The sequence below is a fragment of the Centropristis striata genome, chromosome 8 (assembly GCF_030273125.1).
Source record: "Centropristis striata isolate RG_2023a ecotype Rhode Island chromosome 8, C.striata_1.0, whole genome shotgun sequence".
NCBI lineage: Eukaryota > Metazoa > Chordata > Actinopteri > Perciformes > Serranidae > Centropristis > Centropristis striata.
In genome coordinates, this window is record NC_081524.1 from 3,339,223 (window position 1) to 3,363,230 (window position 24,008).

General features: G+C 37.5%; 2 protein-coding genes and 1 long non-coding RNA gene across 3 annotated transcripts in view; all 3 read left to right on the plus strand.

Moving 5' to 3' along the window:
* LOC131976156 (sialoadhesin-like) overlaps positions 1-24,008 on the plus strand; it is a 45,744-nt gene that overhangs the window by 19,362 nt on the left and 2,374 nt on the right. Inside the window, exon 9 of the mRNA XM_059339077.1 lies at positions 209-490. Coding sequence (XP_059195060.1) covers positions 209-490 — 282 coding nt within the window. The remainder of the gene's footprint in view (positions 1-208; positions 491-24,008) is intronic.
* LOC131976284 (uncharacterized) lies at positions 2,145-2,682 on the plus strand. Its single transcript, XR_009394785.1, has 3 exons — positions 2,145-2,240; positions 2,466-2,565; positions 2,659-2,682. It is a non-coding gene; the product is annotated as an uncharacterized LOC131976284 (long non-coding RNA).
* On the plus strand, positions 15,820-22,246 carry LOC131976270 (sialic acid-binding Ig-like lectin 12). Its single transcript, XM_059339217.1, has 5 exons — positions 15,820-15,878; positions 18,890-18,964; positions 19,064-19,465; positions 21,144-21,434; positions 21,886-22,246. The coding sequence occupies exons 2-5, from the start codon at positions 18,916-18,918 to the stop codon at positions 22,188-22,190; spliced, it is 1,047 nt and encodes a 348-aa protein (XP_059195200.1). The 5' UTR covers positions 15,820-15,878; positions 18,890-18,915; the 3' UTR covers positions 22,191-22,246.

Here is a 24,008-nt window from a genome sequence, read left to right on the forward strand (position 1 = left end):
GTGTGCTTGCTTGCAAAAGCACAGTAAAAGCAAAATATCAATTAATATAAAAACCTTTCTGAAATTTTAAATATATTTGCTAAACAGTACACAGTCAAGTTGCTAACTGAAGCTCCATCCATGCTTAATTAAATGCTGAAATTAGCCAAAAATGTCACCTTTTTATTGTATCTTAACTTGAATACTTTCTTTAAAACTTGCTTTACAGATGTGAGGGAACCTATTATCACCGGGGACACACATGTAAGGGAAGGAGATTCTCTGAGTCTGACGTGCAGCGTTGAAAGTTTTCCTCCGGCTCCTATCACATGGACTGTACTCGGCTCCAACACAAACCTGTACGATGGACTTCATGCTGACCTGCAGAACAACTCAGGCTCGGCTGCACTCTTTCTCCCTAATGTGACTGTTCAACACTCTGGACGGTACATCTGTACAGCCAAACATCTGGACCGCACTGTGACTGCATCTGCTGAAGTAACTGTGACTTGTAAGTAGACTCAACTTGTCTTTTTGAAACAGATGTTTATGTTCATGTTTTAAGTCAATTCAAGTCAATTTTATTTACAGGTGCATCTCAATAAATAAGAATATGACAGAAAAGTTTACTTATGTCAGTAATTCAATTCAAAAAGTAGAAAATAACTCATTATATAGATCCATTACACACAGAATGAGACATTTCATGTCTTAATTTATTTAATTTCTTCTTATTATATTGATTATGGTTTACATTTAATGAAGACCTAAAACTCATTGTCTCAAAAAAAAAAATTGAATATTACAAAATACCAATTTTAAACAGTGTTTAATTTGAAAATGTTGGCCTCTGAAAAGTATGTCCATCTACAGTCATGGAAAAAATTATTAGATCACCCTTGTTTTCTTCAATTTCTTGTTCCTTTTAATGCCTGGTACAACTAAAGGTACATTTGTTTGGACAAATATAATGATAACAACAGAAATAGCTCATCAGAGTTTAATTTAAGAGCTGGTATCTATACATTTTCCATGGTTTTATTGATTATAACCAAAATCATTATCAAGACAACCATTGAAAATATCTAGATATGTCTAATAATGTCTAATAATAACCCTTCATCTGAACACCAGGGCAGCATTATCACTTGTAAGGTCGACTTCACAAACAACATCATCACAGAAAAGATGGTGACTCTGAATGTGACATATAAGTGTAACAAACACTGCACTTTTTATCCTCTGTTTCACTTTTAATCCTTGTAAGAGAAGTGGGAAGTTTTGCAACTTTTGGGACAGTATTATCTTCACCTTTTTCTACAATCTTTTTAGAATTTCTGAGGCCCTTCGCCCCCTTGACATCTTGTTCCGATCAGAAGCCTGAATAATGGCTGTCAAAACATCATAAACCTAACTCTAATGGGTATATTACGGTGGCCCTGAGAGCTCACAGCACTGCAACTTAAGAAAACACATGCAAATACACAAAACACAAGCAAACTGAGAAAACATCTTTCTCAATTTGACAACACAAGCACAGCATTTAGAAAATGCGTTAAAAATACCACAACACAACAGAAGTGTTTCCAGAGGACACTTAAAAGCGATGCACAAGTCTGGACATGCTTGTGATTTTAGGTGTGTTTCCATTACAGTCCAATACCCACAATGAGGCGGGTCTCCCTCGTCGAAACGCCCCTAATTTGAATATGAGCCATCCTGAGCCGGTCTTTTGTCGGGACTTTTTTTGGTCCTGTGGAAGAGCAGAGCCAGTTTTCTCCAGTGAAAAAAGCCTGAAAAAAACTGTCGCTAAGCGATTACGCAATGATCAAAAACCATGCATCACCTCCGGAGTCTAGTAAAGCCCTCTGGGGCCTTTTTTTGTAATGGAGACACGCTGAGTGAGCGGACATTTGAGAGGGCGTGGCCTGAGACTTTCCCAGCAGCCACTCTTCCTCCCAAAGGAAACACAGCTATTGTCACGTTATTTCATGATAATGATATTTTCATGTTATAACTTGAAGCGTTACCCCGCTAGCCCGTATCAATCACATTGCAATTAAACAAATAAATTAATAAATAAATTAATAAATTAATTAATAAATAAATATATATGAATGTTACACGTTTTAATTGGTCTCTCTCAACGTCACAGAGTTGTCTTGCTAGCCCGCTAATGCTAGCAAGCTATTGATCGCCGGCTAACGTTAGCATGCGATTGATCGTCGCTAATGCTAGCACAATATCGATCACCAGCTAACGTGAGCATCCTATGTGATCCAATACAGTAGATGTAGTTGTACTTGTTTCTCTTAAGTATTTAAACTTTTAGCTGTCATTCAAAATTATTGAATTTAAAGTGTAATTACTGATATCAATAATTTACAGGTGACACTTTGTGAATGAGGGAGTGTAGTTAAGACAGTAGCAACTGAGTGTAAAGCACTAATAAAACCTAATCTATAAATCTATATTATTTCTTATAGCAGATCAACAGGCACCAGGTGCAGTGCTTCCCTGGGTCGTCGTCGCTGGTGTTTCTCTCGTTGTGAATGTCATCTGCATCATCCTCTTGGTGTTCCTTTGGTATGTTTCTACTTCATCATTTTATTATTTGAAGGCTCTGTAAATGCAGTGGAGACTCTTTGCATCATGTGTCACTCTTTCTTCTGTGCAAAGGAACACAAGAAATAAGGTGAAACCAAAGCAAGAGGACAGAACGTACATGTCACTGAAGAGAACCAACCTGTCACCAGAGTATGATGTCATCACCTAACCTCTGCACTAACAACAAGCCGTTCAACACGTAGAAGGATGCCACATTTCTTTGCATTGTATTTCATTTAAATGCAATTTTTTTAATGTATTATTATTGAACTTTATTGATCAATATTTTCATCTGCATTTCTCCACTAGTCTGCACATCTGACTAAAGTCATTTTCAACTTTAACAAACTGTTTTAAAATTGATAGCAACATGTTATTGTGATTATCTGCAATTATTACACAACTTTGATGAATACTTTTATTGTTATTATTATTACTTTTTATTTCGAAAAGCAGACTGCTGCTGTGGATAAAGTCATGAACATAATGTGCACAAGCAATAAACTCACTTTTAAATCAATAAAATACATTTGTCCATCCATTCATTCTCGTCCGCTTATCCGGGGCCGGGTCGCAGGGGCAGCAGACTAAGCAGGGCATTCCAGGTGTCCCTCTCCCCAGCCACAACGTCCAGCTCCTCTTGGGGGACCCTGAGGCGTTCCCAGGCCAGGAGAGAGATATAATCCTTCCACCGTGTTCTGGGTCTTCCCCGGGGCCTCCTACCAGTTGGACGTGCCCGGAACACCTCTAACAGGAGGCGCCCGGGAGGATCCTTACCAGATGCCCAAACCACCTCAGCTGGCTCCTTTCAACGCGAAGGAGCAGCGGCTCTACTCCGAGCTCCCTCCAGATGTCTGAGCTCCTCACCCTATCTCTAAGGCTGAGCCCAGCCACCCTACGGAGGAAGCTCATTTCAGCCGCTTGTATCTGCAATCTTGTTCTTTCGGTCACTACCCAAAGCTCATGACCATAGGTGAGGGTTGGAACGTAGATGGACCAGTAAATCGAGAGCTTTGCCTTGAGGCTCAGCTCCTTCTTCACCACAACGGTCCGGTACAACGACCGCAACATTGCTGACGCCGCACCAAACCGCCTGTCCATCTCACGCTCTGTTCTACCCTCACTCGTGAACAAGACCCCGAGATACTTGAACTCCTTCGCTTGAGGCAGTACCTCTCTCTCCACCCAGAGGGGCCAGTCCACCGTTTTCCGGCAGAGAACCATGGCCTCAGACTTGGAGGTGCTGACTCTCATCCCTACCGCTTCGCACTCGGCTGCAAACTTCCCCAGTGAGTGCTGGACGTCCAGGTCGGATGAAGCAAAAAGAACAACATCATCTGCAAAAAGCAGAGATGCAATTCTTAGGTTACCAAACCGAATCCCTTCCTCCCCCCGGCTGCACCTTGAGATCCTGTCCATGAAGACCACGAACAGAATCAGAGACAAGGGGCAACCCTGGCGGAGGCCAACACCCACCGGGAACGTGTTTGACATTGTGCAGAGTATGCGGACACAGCTCTCACTTTGGTTATATAGGGACCAGATAGCTCGTAGCAACGAGCCCGGTACCCCATATTCCCGCAGTACCTGAATCTGAGGTTAGACAATTGGCCGGAGCCTCCTTTCCAGCACCCTGGAGTAGACTTTGAACTCCAGGGAATTTGAACAGTTATTTCTAGATTTAACAATCTTAATTTAAGAAATCTTGTCAAGTGAAATTATCTGTCAATGCAGCAAGATCATTTCCCTCAGATTTAGTGTTTTTATCTTGTTTTTAGACACACCTTTTTTGCAGTGAACAGTTGGCTTTTTGGTGTTCATTTGAAAGATTGTGAGTTTTTAATATGATAAAACTGACACCAAATACATGTCTTTGTCATGGAGAACTCCCTGCTCTCTACTGAAACAGATAAAAAAAAAAACTCTGTGTATCAGGCTTGTCTTGTATGTAGAAGTAAATACACGTAGGTAGTTTATTTCCTCATATTGTATGAATGTTAACTTTTAATCTCTTCACTTCCTCTGTACTTTACGATCAAACAGTGAGTACTTGTGTGAGGAAAAACAAGAAGTAATTAAGGTTTTTATTGTGTGTGTAAAATATGCAAATCAAGAGCTCACTGTTAACTCTATGGACTCTTATAGGGCTACTTTGTCCATATTTAATCCTTTTCATGTCAGTTGGGTTATTACCACTCACCCGTCAATGCTGGTAAAACCTTCATTTGCTCCTTTTTTCTTTTCAAACAATTTCAGAAACATTTAATCTGCTACAAGTAGAGTTTTTACTTCATGAGGCAGAATTTGTGTATTTAAATCTCAATTATTTTAATTTATTTTTCAGAACTTACAGATATTGCATGCTGAACTTCGTTGTTGGCTGTAAGGTAAGACTGAATTTTCTGAAAAAATTTGAATTATTGCAAGCTCCAAAAGCTAATTGATACTTTAATGAAATACAGTCATGGAAAAAAAACATTAGAGCTTTAATTTCTTGTTCATTTTAATGCCTGGTGCAACTAATGGGGCATTTGTTTGGACAAATATAATGATAACAACTCAATTTAAGAGCTGATATCTAGACATTTTCCATAATTTTCTTGATAATGATTGTGGTTATTACACTGTGAAAAAATGTTTGTAGAAATAACAATAAAACACTGTCAAATAGCATCAGAAATAGGACGTAAAATTAAAAAAAATGTTTATCACCGTAGTAGACACTTACTTACTGTAAATAAAGGAATAGTACAAAACTAAAACTGTAAAAAAAAAATGTATGTAAAATTAATGGATAAATACCATAATGTCACAAAGACACATTTACCCTTAAAATATCAGGATTATTCAGTCCAAATTATAGTTTTTTGCTGATATTTACATTAAAAGTTACAATAGAAAACCCACTCATTGTATTTTTTACAGTGAAATTCTGTCAAAAACCACAGCTGCTGGTATTTTTCCATAAATTAAACAATTTTTTTTTTTTACAATGTATGAATAAAACCATGTTAAATGTCTAGATATCAGCTCTTAAATTAAACTTTTATCAGCTATTTTTGTTGTTATCATTATATTTGTCCAAACAAATGTACCTTTAGTTGTACCAGGTATTAAAATAAACAAGAAACTGAAGAAAACAAGGGTCTAATAATATTATCCATGACTGTATGTCATTACTTCAGCAGGTTTTTTTTGCAGAAATAAATGTATTTTTCACAGATTTAAGTAGATGAACTTTAGCAGTTTACATAAACAGTTTTAAAATTCCGGTACATTAGTGAAGTCTGCATCATTTGTATGACTTGTGCACTTTTAAATGTCACCTTTTGTGTCTCTCCTGACATTAGTAGCTGCATATTGCTTTCCAGAATACAGTTTTGCAAAACTTATGCAAAACATTTCAACATGCTCGGTGGGTGGTTATCACTGCCACCATCTTCATGTTTGCTTCCTCATACAGAACAAGTTCATGCAATGTCACAAGAGCAATTCACCTATGGCTAAGCCACACCCCCAAACGCGATGAGCCAATCACAGTGCGCTTAGCTAACTCAATACACTCGGACATTCTCTGCTTCCACATCTATTGAAATGCATTGGAGTTAGTCCGTTTTCAGTCGTTTTTATGTGTTTTTTCTTGAGATTTTAAGTTTAAAATGGTCAAACGGTGTGCATGGGGTACATGCAACTCTGACACAAGGTATAACCCAATAATATGGGAGCAGTAACCTGATTCCCTATGGCAGTGATTCCCAACCGCTGTTCCGTGGCACACAAGTGTGCCGTAAGAAATCAGTATCTATCAATATCAAAATCAATATCTCCTCATTAATGACTGGAGACAAATCCAGCGACTCCGTCTTAACGAGCGCTAACGAGGTCGGCCGGCTCGGCAGTTAGCTACAGTTAGCTCTGTAGCAGTACAGTGTGGATGTGCTAACAGGCTAACAGTTAGCTCTGTAGCAGTACAGTGTGTATGTGCTAACAGGCTAACAGTTAGCTCTGTAGCAGTACAGTGTGTATGTGCTAACAGGCTAACAGTTAGCTCTGTAGCAGTACAGTGTGTATGTGCTAACAGGCTAACAGTTAGCTCTGTAGCAGTACAGTGTGTATGTGCTAACAGGCTAACAGTTAGCTCTGTAGCAGTACAGTGTGTATGTGCTGCTGCTGCAGGAGGTGTTCACTTAGCGATCTCTGTTTGTTTACAACAAGCACCGGAGTGAGCGGTGTCAGTGGGGTGAAAAGACGAGTGAAAACCTCTAACCTGTTAATGAAGGCCCTTTTGGTGACTTCGAGATGATATTTCATTTTTCTGTCTCCAAAAATGATTAATTGCCTCCTGTGAAATTTCTCCGACTGTCACAGCTGCCATAGCGCCCGTCACCGAATGTTGACAGTTTGTCCGAGTGAGTGGAGGGGGCGGGGCTTAGCCATAGGTGAATTCTGTGCAATGACAACTTTTCACATTGAGTTAAATTTTACTGCAAAACAAGTTTTCTGAATATATTTCTGGATGCTTTATATTACTGGCAGACAGATAAATCAGCTGATAAATGTTTTTTTAAGATAATTGGCATCAGTTGGTGCCAGCACTCAAGAAGTTTAATTATTATTTATTTATTTATGATCATATTTCACTGAGAAAGCCCCATGTAAGGCCGCTACATTAACACTATATTTTTTCATAATATAATTTGATAACACTTTACAATAACCCTCATTTATAAATGGTAAACATGGTTTTTTAGGTAATTTAAGTTTTTTTCTGTCAATTTGTGTCTTTTTTTAGTCATTTTGTGTCTCTTTTTGGTCATTTTGATACTGCCTCCAGCGGCCCCCAGGTAATTTCAGTTTGAGACCCCTGCGTTATATGTTTGGGAGGAGCTGTTATGTAACAAAAGGAAACATACTTTCACTCTAAAAACTAATTTATTAGACATTACCCCAGTTAATAGTTAACCAGGACATAAAAATGAATATATTCTTCTGTGTGTGTCCAGCACCTCACTGTCGGATCTCCAACCTGACAGAAAAACATGACGGCTGCTGTAAAGGTTTTCCTCGTATGCTGTCTGCTTCAAGGTATGCATTCTCACATTTGATGTCTTACAAATGTTTAAAAAATCACTCACAAATATTGCTAAATTAATTTCTGTGTGTGTTATCTTTGGCTGGTGTAGTTTCCCTTGTTTGTGACATTTATAACTTGTTGGAATACCTATTTTGTGTTTTTGTGTTAACGTCTCACCTCAGGTAGCTTTTGCCAACAATGGGCCAGCTTCCTGCCTCAGTCAGTCCAGGGACTAAGTGGATCTTGTGTGAGAGTCCCCTGCAGGTTCACCATTCCCTCAGGATGGGAATCAAGCTTGAATCCTTCGTGTAGAGCCATTTGGAAGAGAGGCGGGACAGAGATGTTTGATACTAGCAACACTGGAGGAAGAGCAGAACTGACGGGGGACCTGCTTCAGAAGGACTGCACAACCACCTTAAAAAACCTGAAATTGGCCGATTCTGGAACCTATGACTTCAGACTGGACTGTAACAACGGTCTGAGGTTCAACTTTTGGAATACGACGACCCAAATCACCATTACAGGTTTGTGTTATTTCCTGTCACTCTTACACATATACAATCATGGAAAAAATTATTAGACCACCCTGTGTTGTCCAAACAAATGTTCCTTTTGTTGTACAAGGCATTAAAATGAACAAGAAAATGAAGAAAAAGGGTGGTCTAATAATTTTTTTCCATGACTTTATTTTCTGATTTAACTGATATAATGGATGGTTTTCGACATAAATCAAACCTGATTTATGTTATTAATATGTTGTGTTACAAAATATGCAAAATGTACCTACAGTCATGGAAATAATGATTAGACCACCCTTGTTTTCTTCAATTTCTTATTCATTTTAATGCCTGGTACAACTAGATGTACATTTGTTTGGACAAATATAATGATAACAACAAAAATAGCTGATAAGAGTTTAATTAAAGAGCTGATATCTAGACATTTTCCATGATTTTCTTGATAATGATTTTGGTTATGATCAATAAAACCATGGAAAATGTCAAGATAACAAATAGTTTATTTGTACCAGGCAATAAAATGAAGCAAGGAGAAAACATGGATGGTCTAATAATTTTTTCAATGACTGTATTTCAGTCCAAACCAAAGCGGTCTGACAGACCCACCAACAGACAAGACTAATATTTCCATCCTTAGAGTCACGCTGAAAAAGGGACACTTCCTCTTCTCTGCTCAGGTTGAAAGTGAGGGTTTATTAATGCCCCATGCAGAGAAATGTGGTCAATTCTGAAGAACTTTGGTCAGACCACAGAGACATTTAGGGTTTAAAATGGGGAACTGTGTTTCTGGGACATTAATGAGCAGCACAGGGGTTCCACAAGGCACTGTTCTGGCTCCACTGCTGTTCACACTGTACACTTCTTCATCTTTTGGTGTCTCTCTTACCATTTCCTTGTTGTTTCTACTCCTCAGATTCCTTGCCCAGTCCTTCAATAACTCCCTCCAGTCTGGAGGTGGAAGAAGGGACTCCAGTGAGGTTAAACTGCTCCGCTGTAGCTCCCTGTCCCATTCTTCCCCCGGCTCTGACTTGGACCCCAACTATAGGTGAAGTTGAGGAGAACCCGGAAACTAAATTCATGACCTCTGCTATCAGCTTGACTGCTTCTGAACTCCACAACGGACAGAGACTCGTGTGTGCTGCTCTCTACAGCCGACAAAGTGCCGGCAGTCCCTTTGAGACTGATACAAATTTAACCCTCCAAGTTCTTTGTGAGTACATTTTTTATGTCTTGTTTCAGATCTCATCATATCATGTCACCTCATTTCATACAGGTGCATCTCAATACATTACAATATGGTGGAAAAGTCAATTTCCAGTAGTTCAAGTCAAGCCCCAACCAAGTATTGAATCATATAGATGAACATACTTTTCAGAGGCCAACATTTACATATTAAACATACTTTTTGAAATTGGTCTTTGTAATATTGAAATTTTTTGAGATACTGAATTTTAAGTCTTCATTAAATGCAAGCCATACTCATTATATTTAGAAGAAAGTAAATAAATTAAGACATGAAATGTTTCATTCTGTGTGTAATGGATCTATATAATGTGTTATTTCCACTTTTTTAATTAAATTCTGACATAAATAAACTTTTCTATGATATTCTAATTCATTGAGATGCACCTGTATAATGTGATTTTGTGACATTTTGGAAATCCTCCATCAGTGCACTGTCATAATAAGCTTATTATTATACTATTCTGCTGCACAGTTGATGAAAATATTGGCACCAAATGACTTTTTTCCCAAACTGGCAAACCAAAAGTTGTTCTTAGTATGCCTTATGTCCTCTGTGGGTGACATGACACTGAGGCCTTTATTTATAACATAATCCATGCAGTCTATTCAAGCCTCAACATGTTAAATGGCATTAAGAGAAATATGTCATCCAATTTTAAAGATGTATTGACTTAACTTTATCAAGTTTTTAGAGGTGGATGCTGTTTATAAGAATTTCAAAATATTAACGCCGACTGAGAGTATAAAAGTAAAATCAAATGATCTGTTTCTAATCGCAAAGTTATTAATGAGTGCAAAAAGAATATACTTATATAAGACATGCTGTTTGTGTAATGTTGATCAGCCCTTGCTGCCAACTTTTGGCTTTCTTGTGCACTGTGGCATGTGTCTTATTCAAAACTTCCATCATCGCATTTTGCAAGGACTACAGTCATGGAAAAAATCATTAGACCACCATTGTATTCTTCAATTTATTGTTCATTTTAATGCGTGGTAGAACTAGAGGTACATTTGTTTGGACAAATAGAATGATAACAACAAAAATAGCTCATAAGAGTTTATTTTAAGAGCTGATATCTAGACATTTTCCATGTTTTTTATTAATAGCATACATTCATACTTCATTTTTATGCTGTATTTCTTCCATTTCTGTCTTCCTGTCCTGTCCACCCTTTGTCATATTGTATGTATGTTTATGTATATGTATGGACGGGTTGATGGTCATTTCGTTGTCCTGGTACTTGTTACTCTGTTCAATGACAATCAAGTTGAATCTCATCTCATCATAAACCATGGAAAACGTCTAGATATCAGCTCTCAAATTAAACTCTTATGAGCTATTCTTGTTGTTATCATTATATTTGTCCAAACAAATGTACCTTTAGTTGTACCAGGCATTAATAAATGTACATTAACACATTTTCTTCTGTATCTCAAGGTTAAAAGAAGAAATATCTGCCTCCCATCATCTCTAAAGCTTACTATATTTTCAAAACTTCCTTTCCAGATCCTCCTAAAAACACATCAGTCAGCTACCCTAGTCCTGTAAGAGAGGGAAGCTCGGTGACCCTGACCTGCAGCGCCAACGCAAATCCAGCTGTGAACAACTACACCTGGTACAAAGTGGATGGAGATCAGGAGACAGAAGTGGGTTCAAATAACCAGGTTTTAACTACGGTCTCAGAAGCAGACGAACAATTTTACTGCAAAGTCGCTGACAAATATGGAACCCAGAACTCCTCTGTTACTGATATGGACGTACAATGTAAGTGAGAGTAAAACAGAACCATGGATGAATAAACGTGAGGACCACCACTGACCGAACCCATGCTTTTGTTTTGTTTTTCCAGTTCCTCCCAAGGAAGTCACAGTAGTCATCCAGCCTGAAGGTCCAATACTGGAGGGCAGCTCTGTTACTCTGCTCTGCAGGAGCCGTGCCAACCCACCTGTGTCCAACTACACCTGGTACAAAGATGACGAAGAGGACGAGTCTGGAGAGAGCTGGGTTATAAACCGTGTCGACCCGAGCTACAGTGGTGCCTACCACTGTGCAGCAACAAATGAGCTGGGGGAGGAAACATCAGCATCGATTCAGCTGGACGTTCAGTGTAAGTTTATTTCACACAGAAACTACTTATATACCCAGTGGTGGAATGTAACTAAGTACATTCACTCAAGTACTGCACTGTAAAATTTTGAGGTGCTTGTACTTCTATTTTATGTAACTTTATACTTCATTATATTAAGGGGTTAAAATGGCCTACTCCTGTGGTGGCCATGAGAGCTCACAGCGTTGCAACTGAAGAAGACACATGCAAATACACAAAACACAAGGAAATTGAGAAAACATCTTCATCAATTTGACAACACAAGCGCAGCATTTAGAAAACGCTGCAAAGACCACAACACAACAGAAGTGTTTCCAGAGGACACTTAAAAGCGATGCACAAGTCTGGACACGCTTGTGATTTTAGGGGTGTTTCCATTACAGCCCAATACCCAGAATGAGGCGGGTCTCCCTCGTCGAAACGCTCCTAATTTGAATATGAGCCGTCCTGAGCCGGTCTTTTGTCGGGACTTTTTTTGGCCCTGTGGAAGAGCAGGGCCGTTTCTCTCCACTGAAAAAAGCCTGGTTGCTGATTGGATAAAGCAGGGTGCGACGTAGTACACGTTTTAGTTGGTCTCTTTCAACGGCACCGAGTTGGTCTTGCTAGCCCGATAACGCTAGCACGCTATCGATCGCCGGCTAACGCTAGCACGCTATCGATCGCCGGCTAACGCTGGCACGCTATCGATCGCCGGCTAACGCTAGCACGCTATCGATCGCCAGCTATCGTTAGCATGCTATTGATCGCCGCTAACGTTAGCACAATATCGATCACCAGCTAACATTAGCATGCTATGTGATCCAATACAGTAGATGTAGTTGTACTTGTTTCTCTTAAGTATTTAAACTTTTAGCTATCATTTAAAAATGATTGAATTTAAAGATTTATGTAATTTCTGATATCAATAATTTACAGGTGACACTTTGTGAATGAGGGAGTGTAGTTAAGACAATAGCAACTGAGTGTAAAGCACTAATAAAACACCTAATCTATAAATCTATATTATTTCTAATGACAGATCAACAGGCACCATGTGCAGTGCTTCCCTGGGTCATCGCTGGTGTTTCTCTCGTTGTGAATGTCATCTGCATCATCCTCTTGGTGTTCCTTTGGTATGTTTCTACTTCATCATTTTGCATCATCTGTAAATGCAGTGGAGGCTCTTTGCATCATGTGTCACTCTTTCTTCTGTGCAAAGGAACACAAGAAATAAGATGAAACCAAAGCAACAGGACAGAACGTACATGTCACTGAAGAGAACCGACCCGTCACCAGAGTATGATGTCATCACCTAACCTCTGCACTAACAAGCTGTTCAACATGTAGAAGACGCCACTTTTCTTTGCATTGTATTTCATTTAAATGCAAATTTTTGAACTTTATTGACCCAGAGCAATATTTCGATGTAATCACAGTCAGATTTACCTGCTTTGTATTCTTCATTAATCCACCAGTCTGCACATCTGACAAAAGGCATTTTCAACTTAAACAAACTTTTTTAAATTTGATTGCAACATGTTACTGTTATTGGAACTTTATCTTTAATTATGACAGAACTTTGACAAATACTTTCATTATTATTATTACTTATTATCTTTTGAAAAGTAGACTGCTGCTGGGGACATAGTCATGAACATAATGTGCAAAAGCAATAAAAACACTTTAAATCAATAAAATACATTTGAATCCAATATTTTTCTGGTAAATTATAGATTTTTTCAGTAAGTAGCAGTGTCATTACATGATAATGTACAGTGAGCAGGTTATTATTGAGTAATAAAGTGCTTCAGTTGGCTGCATCACCCTGTCAGGGTTTATTTGTGATAATGACCTGGTCCTGTACATTATCCCTTAGTAATGTATGTACTGTGTAAAATCCTGCAGTGTAGTGTGTATATAATTCCTTTTCAAAACTTTTTCTATTTGTAGATGTAATTTGTAGATGCTCTTTCATTTTAAACAAATCTTTCACACCTCAAGCAAATTTATGTGTCTTCACTTCCACACAAACATCAATAAAATAACTGGAACTAGGTGAATATTAATAGATTGTTTTTGGAAAGCAGTGTCACCAATGAAACCATGTGCTACTTCTACTTCTTCTTTCTTTAAAAGACAAACCAAAAGAAATGGACTTCTTCAAATGGAGTTTTATATAAAGCACAAACCCTTACAAACAAGGCTTTGCAAATTTTAATCTTTAATAGAATTAGTCAATGTTTAAATATTTTTAAATAACATATTTCAAATTTATTAAAATAAAAGAATTTGTATATAAGTTCAGATAAGTTAAGTCAGGCTGCTTTCTCAAGATAAGAAGTAGAAAAGGACAAGCAAATAAAGAGTCAGTCTGAGTCACATTCTGTGGAGAAGAGAACAAGGCAGACGGAGGTAAAACACGACACTTTTATATTAGAACTTCTTTTTAAGTGATTCATTTTTCACTAAATAGTTTACAAATGCGTGTCAGTGCTGTTGTGAATATAATGTATTTTTTTTCATATTGCAGCTATCGGTCTCTATTTATCTATCTATCATCTATCTATCTAGAGGCTCTGCCGCACTTGGGGAGGGGAAGGTTTTTTTATTTGTTTATGTATGATTTCCTGTTTATGTGTGGTTCATCTTTTATGTTTTTGCATATAAAACACTACATGTTTTTGATACGTTTTCAGTCTTTGCAATGATCTTGAAGTACTAAATGACGCTGTAAAGACTTTGTAAGCATTCATTCTGCTCATAGATGTCAAAAAGTGTGAACTGTTGGAGTCAGGGAGGAGGCTGCATGCATAGTTGATGCAGAGAATACTATATCTCCTTCAGTAATGTAACTATAAAAGATTTTGTTCACTGGCTTGCATGCTTGGGCATGCAAATTTGACTTTAAATTTAAGATAAACTGTGGAAAAACTTTTTTTAAAAACCCTTAATCTTGGTTAAGGAGGGATGATGTGTGACTGTTATAAGTGGATCCTCTTTCAATCTGAAATGTTTCCTCTATTTGACTGCCTCATATAAAGGAAACATCATCTTTGTTTGTAAAGATTTAGCTCATTCAATATGGTGGTACAGTGTCCAAAAAAAAGTTGATTTTTTATTTATTTAAATAATTATAATCACTGGCATTTGTAAGTGAAGTATATGCAGTATGGAGCTTAAAATGATTAACTCTTGAGAAAATAATGTTTACATTTTGAGGAGATAGATCTGAATCTGTATAATAAATGCACGATGTAGAGTGCACTCTAATTTTTAAGTTAAGCCAACTGCTGGCTATTACATTGATTCATAGCAATGTTTTGAGTATGGCGAATTACCTTTTCTAAGCAACATGAACTTAATAATTGTCGATATAAATGCAAGTATTTAAGTTGATCCAACACAATGTTTGAAGTAAGGTGAAGAAACTTTTTGGCCACAATAAAACACATTTCTAAGTAACATGCCCACAAAGCAGACAAGGTTAGAGTTTTCAGCAAAGTTGCCTCCTGGGAAACACAGGCATCGTGTTTTTTTGCTTTTGCCTAAAAAACCCACATTACTTAGAGGGAAAGCCACATTTAAAACACACACATGTAGATGCTAAAAAAGTAAATCCTAGAGCAGTTTTACAGAAGTTTTAACAGGTATGTCCAGGTGGATACCATGTGCCGCTTGGGCACATTTTGGCACCATATGTGCCATTTGACCTTTTTCAGGTACCAGACTGGAAAACTAATAACATTTCACTTATTTTTCACTATGATTATTCATTCCATCCAAATAAAACTGTTTTTGAGGCCTCTGTACATTCTCACATTCAGCCCCTTGAGAGCGCACAGGGTAGAAACTCAAGGGATTACGCAGATCGGTGTCTTAGCAACCGATTGGCGGATTTTGATGATTGACACTTCTATCGACCAGTCAGAGTCAGGAGAATCGATTGGTACCACCCACTTTCACCTTTTACACACCAATGACGATACAGAATAAGTAAACCCAAAGGTGGTTTATTGCACGAAGACTTCACACTCCACTTCACTTTCAAAGCCTCTTTGTCTTAATGTAAACAACCAGTTCCCTCGTGATTGATCTCAAACTAAAGCAGAGACATAGGAATAGACATTAGCAGCGGGTTTTTCGCGCTGGAATAGAACTTTTGACCACAAAACAGCAAAGATAAGACATACTGTTTCGTTTTGTGGATCTTTTTTTTTTTTTTTTTTTTTTGCTACTCTTTGTGGAGTTGCTCGCCCACAGTGATAATCTTTGTAATCAGGGGAGTCTCTGGCTTGGAGCGGGTAGACGGCTGGACTGTGAATGGGCAGGAGATGGCAGAAGGAAGTGACATGAGAGGAATTGATCCAGGTAGAGGGAAGGATGATGACTGGAGTATTGTAAACCAAAGAATGAATAAGAAACGCAAAGTTTAGAGGAAACAGAAAGTGAAACTTGCAGTGTGGGATCACCAAAAGACAGGGACAATAAATATAAAGTGATCATTAAACTTACTTGGGAATGTGCCTTGTTTGGTGAGTGTAATCCTATTTTCCTGAACAGAATACTACAAAAGCTGCTAGGTGAATGCCAAAATCCTGCTGGGTCGCTGTTAATCTTATTGTGGCTGAGGTGCAGCGAGTTAAAGTGTGCCAAGGAGTTACATATTCCGAGGCAGTTAAGAAAGTGTCTAAGCAGGCAGAGACATTCAAATCAATGGACAGAGAGAGAAGCAGTGAACAATCTGAGGGAAGTGATAAGGTGGTAATAAATGAAGATACGCTCATAGTGAAACTGAAAGGAAAACTGAAAAGATTAAAATCATAGTAAGGTCAGCAGAAAAATACCTTGGTGTGAAAGGACTAAGCTGGGAGACAGTGGAAGAAAAGTTGAGTCAAGCATGGGATACTGGCTCCTCATGGTCCTAGCTATCTTGCAGTGGAACGCAAGAAGCCTAATTGCTAATGGGCAAGAATTCAAAAAATATATCTCAAAATTAGCAGATAAGCCCCAGGTAATATGCCTACAGGAAACATGGTTAAAAACACAATGGGATTTTGTTCTTTATGGTTACACTGCAATTAGGAATGACAGGAAAACAGGAAATGGTGGAGGGGTGGCAACATTTGTGATGAATGGAATGAGATACAACATAGTCAGTATGGCGAAGGAGCACGACTCAATTGTCATCAAAAGTGACAGCATTCTTATCGTAAATAGCTATAATCCCTGCAATAAATTAAGTTTAGAAATATTGAGTGGTGCAAGTGGAGGGGTACAAGGGAAGGTGATATGGAGCGGAGATTTTAATGCACATAGCACGTTGTGGGGGTGTAAAAACACAGATGGAAATGGGACTATAGTACTATAGAGGAGTTCCTAGAGGATAAGGGACTAGTATGTTTAAATAATGGAAGGGGAAAAGGTATAATAGCAGGCAGAATACAGAAAGTACACTTGATCTTACACTCACGTCCACTGAAATATAAAGCTTTAGCACTTGGGAAGTTTTGAACAAGTCAACCGTTGGCAGTGACCACTACCCGATAATAACCAAGATTGGAATATATCTACAAATAGATAGAAACGAAAACCACAAGATGGAGGCTGGATAGAGCTAAATGGGATGCATTTCAAGGGATATCTGAAATAAAATGTGCAGAGATAGACCTACTGCAGGGAAATACAACAAATGTGGAGGAAGCTAACAAAAAGGTGGTTGCGGCTATAATTCAAACGGTACAAGAAACCATACCACAAAGCATGCCATGGTGGAATGAGAAATGCAGTGTAGCCATTAAAGACAGAAACAGAGCATTTAGACAGCTTAAAGCCCACCACCCACAAGAAAAACTAATACAATATAAAAGAACACAAGCATCAGTTAGAAAAACAATAAGGTCAGCAAAGAGGACATACTGGAAACAGTACTGTAATAAAATTGGGAGAGAAACCCAACTGTCTGACGTATGGGGAATGATCAGGAGAATGAGTGGTTTAAAGAGAAACTTCAGTATACCAGTGCTACACAATGATAATGAAAGTGCAACCAGTAGTGCAGAAAAAGCAGAACTCCTAGCATAATCATTTGTAAACATTCCTAGCTCAGGAAACTTATCATCAACAGCTAAGAAATGCAGAGATAAAACACAAAACAACACACAAAATCTAGGAAAAACTGAAAGACAGTCCACAACAGGGGAAGATCTAGACTTTCCTTTCATTATTTTTTAACTCAGGAGGGCCTTTTCAAATTCTCGGCAAACCTCACCAGGGAAAGATGGAGTTTGCTACAGCATGTTAGGACATATGAAAGACTGCACTCTAGAAATTATATTAACTTTGTTTAATGCTTAATTTGTTTAATATGGGATGCAGGAATAATTCCGTCAACATGGAAACAATCAATCATAGTTCCAATCCTAAAACCGGGGAAAGAAGCATCAAACCCATTAAGACATGCCCTGTTTTCGAATTTTTGTTACATGCCCATATAATTGTTTGTTGATTGAACTGTGTTTCGTTTGGGTGGCAATGCTTGGTAGAGGTTTTTAGCTGAGTTTCTCCCCAACATTTTGGTGTGCTTCATGTTAGGATTGGTGCTTCATGTATGGACTGGTCCTTCATGTCAGGACTGGTGCTTCATGTTTGAGTTTGAAGAGGTTCAAAAAACGGAATTTGGAAAAAAAAAAAAAAACCGAAATTTAGGAAAAAATAAAACGGCCCCTACATAACTCCGACTGGTTTGCAACACGTCAAATTAACAAGCCAAAATGGAGGCCTAGCCTCTCAGCAAGCAGTGGCTATTACCGGAACCAGTTAGCAACGTTAGCTAGACATGATTAGACTATGATTCAGATAAGAACAAATACTTAACGCTAACACGCAACCTATTTGTGCGCTAGTTTGGTAGTCAGCTAGCGAAAGTAAATGAGGTAGCTATGTGTAGTTTATAAACCAAGCTAGCCTACATGCTAACTGCAGCGGTGGCTAATTACGTTAGCTTGCCAAGACGTTTTCCCTGGTTAACTGGCCACAAAATACTCCAGCATTTAAGCCTACTCAACCAGTGACAGGCTACAGCTACTAGCTAACTTCACCTCAGCACACAAACTGTACTATCAACACTGCTTAAATTTTAGAGTAAGGACTTTCCAGTAACCCACATTTACGCAATTTTGGAGGATTCCCAGCGATCTTGAGCTGTGGAGGAAAAGGCAGACCTCTCAAAGTGTCAGGGGAAAAAAAGAGGAAGTAGAAAAATCTGATTTGCATTGAATAAATGACTAAAGACCCATCTGGTCACATGGTGAGTTCATACAGTAAAGTCTTTTTTAAAAGCTGTTCCCTGTGGTTTTCATCTTTTATTTGTGTTGTTTCAGGTATCAACCTTTAGTGCCACATTAAGATGAATCCCCCGACTGCCGGCTGGCTGGTACTTCTGGCCCTAATAACAAGTAGGAGGAGTTTTATTACGCCACTATGACCATAATGTTTGCTTCTCTCAAGTCACATACATTACTTGACTTTTTCCAATTGTGTTTTCACCTCCACAGATATCTGTGGCCAACCAAACCCCTTCAGACTAGCAGACACTAGCTTGAGAGCTACAGAGGGGTCCTGCGTCGAAATGAAATGCAGCATCAATGATAGAGTTGACACTGCTAATGCATACTGGTTTTGGATAATGAATCCAACTTGGAATGGAGGAGTGCTAAGTGGCACTGTCATTTACAGCACAAATGATGAAGAACGTCCTGTCAGTCAAGACTTTGCAGACAGAGTGAATTATACCGGCTCTTCAACTTCAACTTGGAACAGTTATGACCCACCAAAGTCCTGCAGTATCTCAATTTGCAACCTGAAGAAAAGTGACAGTGGAGACTATGCTTTTAGATTTGTAGATGAATTGAGACCTTATACATTCATGACTCATACGTTGACCCTCACTGTTACAGGTAAGTTCAAACATTTGAATGCTGAAATATATTTAAGGAAAATGCATAGAAAATATATTGAGAGATATGCTGGTCTGGAGGCAGAAATGATCTGATTGGTTGAGTTGACATTAAATAACATGAATATAATAATATAATAACATAATAACATTTACAGGATATTTTGTTTTATATTTCCAGAAAAAGAAATAGGATTATCAGAATTCAGTTGTTGATGAAAAAACGTATTTTAAAGGGTAAAGTTCTACATTTATGATAGTCAGTGTTTTGGAAAGTGGAGGTTTTAATGGTATATTAAAACAGTTACATTATGAGGCATGAATTTTATACCGAACAGGGACAGCTCTCCCTCCTTTGTGAGTCAATGCACTTCTGATGCCGTATTGATAAAGAGACAAAGATTATTAGTTCCTTTAGAGATTTTGAGATTACCCAACAGCATCAGTGGAGTGGATGGAAATATTGTGGCGGTGTTGAGTTTAACAGCTCCGTCACAGCCCACAAATTGACATTAAAAATGAAAGGCAGCTGAACCCAGTTTTTTTTTTTTTTTTTTTTTTGCGTCTTTGTGTATTTTGAAAAGCGCTATATAAAACTGATGCATTATTATTATTATTATTAATCTTAACTTTTTACATTTCTGACATTTCACCGGAGTATACAGTACATGATTGTATTATATTTTTTTGTGGACATTTTTAAAATAAAATGACAAAAAACATCCCAAAACAGACTGTCCGTGTTGGCCGTTCACCTACAGTCATGGAGAAAATGATTCGACCACCTTTTTCTTCAATTTCTTGTTCATTTTAATGCCTGGTACAACTAAAGGTACATTTGTTTGGACAAATATAATGATAACAACAAAAATAGCTGATAAGAGTTTAATTTAAGAGCTGATATCTAGACATTTAACATGGTTTTCTTTACAATGATTTTGGTTATTATCAATAAAACCATGGAAAATGTCTAGATATCAGCTCTTAAATTAAACTCTTATCAGCTATTTTTGTTGTTATCATTATATTTGTCCAAAATGCACTTTTAGTTGTGCCAGGCATTAAAATGAACAAGGAATTGAAGAAAATGGGTGGTCTAATATGTTTTCCATGACTGTATATCATCTGGACTAAACCTGAAATACTCCTGAACTTACTAACTTACTTTTGATTCATTTTACTGACAATATCAATATCAGTGTTTACCCACAGTTAAAAACCAGAGCATAGTATCAAAGATCATAGGAATATGCTAGAATTAGTTAATACAAATTAGATATAAAACTGAATGCTAATAACACTGGGCTATATCTGTTAAATTGAGTATGCAGTTTTTAAGAGTCAATACTGCAAATTTAGTTTTTCAGACAAACATTAGGAAAGAATAAGAATATAACTTAGTGTGTTTTAGACTTGAACTTGAACGTTTGTCCATTGGCTCCATGAATTTTAACTCATCACGATGCTCCAGAGCAGTCAGGAATTAATTCAGTATTCACCTCAGTAACTTGTAGGTCAATATGTAACTACAGACGTGGAGTTTTTAATGCAGAAACAGTATAAATTGTATTGTATTATATTGTATTGTATTATTAAAATTAGATTAATTGTGATACTGTGTTTATACTAATTTTGCCCTTTAAATAACTCCTAATATATTCTCCTTTTCATATTTTCAGCAAATCCATGCCTCATCGCTTTTGACAAACTGCCCGTCGTAGTTGAAAATGCCCCTGTGACACTCAAATGCTCAACTTTGAGTTCATGTTCTTCAAACCTACAAATTGGAGGTTTGGAACAACTTGATCCATCTCTGATCTCAGGGCCTCAACAAAAGGACAGCAGAAATCGGAAAACCACTACCGTCAGTTTTAGAGCAAACTGGCAGGATGATGGGAAGGAGTTTTCATGCCAAACACAAGACAACACCGACAAACATTTGATCCGGAAAATCAGTACAACTGTGGAATGTAAGTTCATGAAGTTTATTTTTGGCCATACTTATTATTTATCTAAAAAATACAACACAAGTTTGGGACCCTCTCAAATTTATTTTTTATACATATATACAGTAACTAATACTGGGAAACTAGTTTTTCTTAATATTATTTTTTTTTATGTAATACAAACTATATCTGTATGTCTCTAATTTATATGATCAATAATATCACAGCTAAATATTTGCTAAATATTTCCCACATTAAATTAATGGTAAAAAGTCATAATTATGAGATATAAAGTCATAATTTTGAGATACTACTGTGGTTATATGTTAGACCACTTTAGATACCTACAGTAGAGAAACTGCATGTTTATTACAGTATGGCTCTATTCTGCATATTTCATTTTGGTAAAAGTCCACATATGCTGTGTGTTGATTTGTCTGATTTCTTCTGATTGGTATTACATTTGTTGACACAGATCCCCCCAAAGACACATCGGCTAAAAAAAGCAATGAAAACGTTGTGGAAGGACAAACTGTGACTTTAACTTGCTCTGCCAAAGGAAATCCTGCTCCCACCTTTACCTGGTTTAAAAATAAAAATGCAAAACTTGGACAAGGGGCAGAATGGACGATTAGATCAATTACGGAGTCAGAGAATGGAGAATATCATTGTGAAGCTACAAACAAATATAAAACAGAAAAGTCCAACCCAGTCTCCATAGATGTTAAATGTGAGTACTTGTTTTTTTTTTCTTTAATCAATTTCATGTGGTGGGTTTGAGAAGTATATATATTTTTAGTTTGATTTATTTTCTAGTAACATCATGATTTGAGATATGATTGTGAGTCAATCTTTTGTTTCAGATAAGCCTGAAGTCAGGTTGACGTCCTCTGCTTTTGAAGTAACACAAGGAGATAAAGTGACTTTAACATGTGAAGTGAGGAGAGCAAACCCAAACCCAGCTCCTTACAGCTTTACTTGGCTTCTGAATGGTACAACTATTGTTCAGGGGCGGACGTACCTGTATGTCATCGAAAGAATCGAGCCTGAGCAAAGAGGCAGATACAGATGTCAAGCCACTAATGATGCCGGTACTGGAACATCATATGAATGTCAAATTAAAGTTAAATGTAAGTTCTGCAGCTCCTTCTTCTGCATATATGTCAGAGAGTTGTACTGACAGAGAAAATGAGACAAATCCACTAACTGCATCAGCATAGAAAGCATACTAAAAGTGATTTCTTCCTTCCAGACGGCCCAAGGACGACGAAAATATCCATCAGTCAACATGATAATAAAGTGAAAGTTGGTGCCTCTCTGACATTCACCTGCAACACTGATGCCAATCCTGCCCCACATACGTACTTCTGGTCCCGCCAATACAAGGACAACAGTAAACAGACGTCACAGTGGCAGTTCAACACAACTTCTACTGTAAATAATCAATATTTGGAATCAGTACAAAGAGGAGATGAAGCATGTTACACATGCAACGCAACCAACAACATCAATGGAGGGGAAGACAGTGAGCCGCTGTGCATAGAAGTCCTCTGTAAGTAATTATGTTGTTTCCTTGGGTTGTTTAATTTTCTTTAAACTTTTACATGAAAGTCAGTATTTAAACCTGATTGGGAAAAATATCTGTTTGCTCTCTGGAGGAGAGTTAACTAGATGAAAATATCAATAAATGGCTAATATGATTCTGCAGCCAACAGCTGTTTTACAGTTATTAATTAACCTAATATAAATAAAGATGTTGTACATTTTTTTGGCCCTGAGAGCTCACAGCACTGTAACTTAAGAAAACACATGCAAATACTCAAAACACAAGCAAATTGAGAAAACATCTTCATCAATTTGACAACACAAGCTCAGCATTTATAAAACGCTGCAAAGACCACGACACAACAGAAGTGTTTCCAGAGGACACTTAAAAGTGATGCACACATCTGGACACGCTTGTGATATTATCACGTTATTTCAAAATAATGATCATTTCAGGTTATTACGTTATAACCTGAAATTATCACGATATTTCATGATGATATTTTCATGATGATATTTTCATGTTATAATTTGATATATAATCTGTCCCAGTCCATCTGTTTGACGGTGAGTTTTCTTTAGAATGATTTTGGTTATTATCAAGAAAGACATGGAAAATGTCTAGATATCAGCTCTTAAATTAAACTCTTAGGAGCCATTTTTGTTGTTGTCATTATATTTGTCCAAACAAATGTACCTTTAGTTGTACCAGACATTAAAATGAACAAGAAATTGAAGTCAAAGGGTGGTCTAATATTAACACAACACAATAAGAAAAAGTGCTGCAAAGACCACAACACAACAGAAGTGTTTCCAGAGGACACTTAAAAGTGATGCACATGTCTGGACACAATTGTGATATTATCATGTTATTTTTTATGATAATGATAATTTCACATTCTAACATGAAATTATCATGTTATTTCATGATAGAATGTGACATATAGCGTTAGCCAGCTAGCTCATATCAATCACATTGCAGTTAAACAAATCAAGTAAATGAATGATACACGTTTTAGTTGGTCTCTCTCAACGGCACCGAGTTGGTCTTGG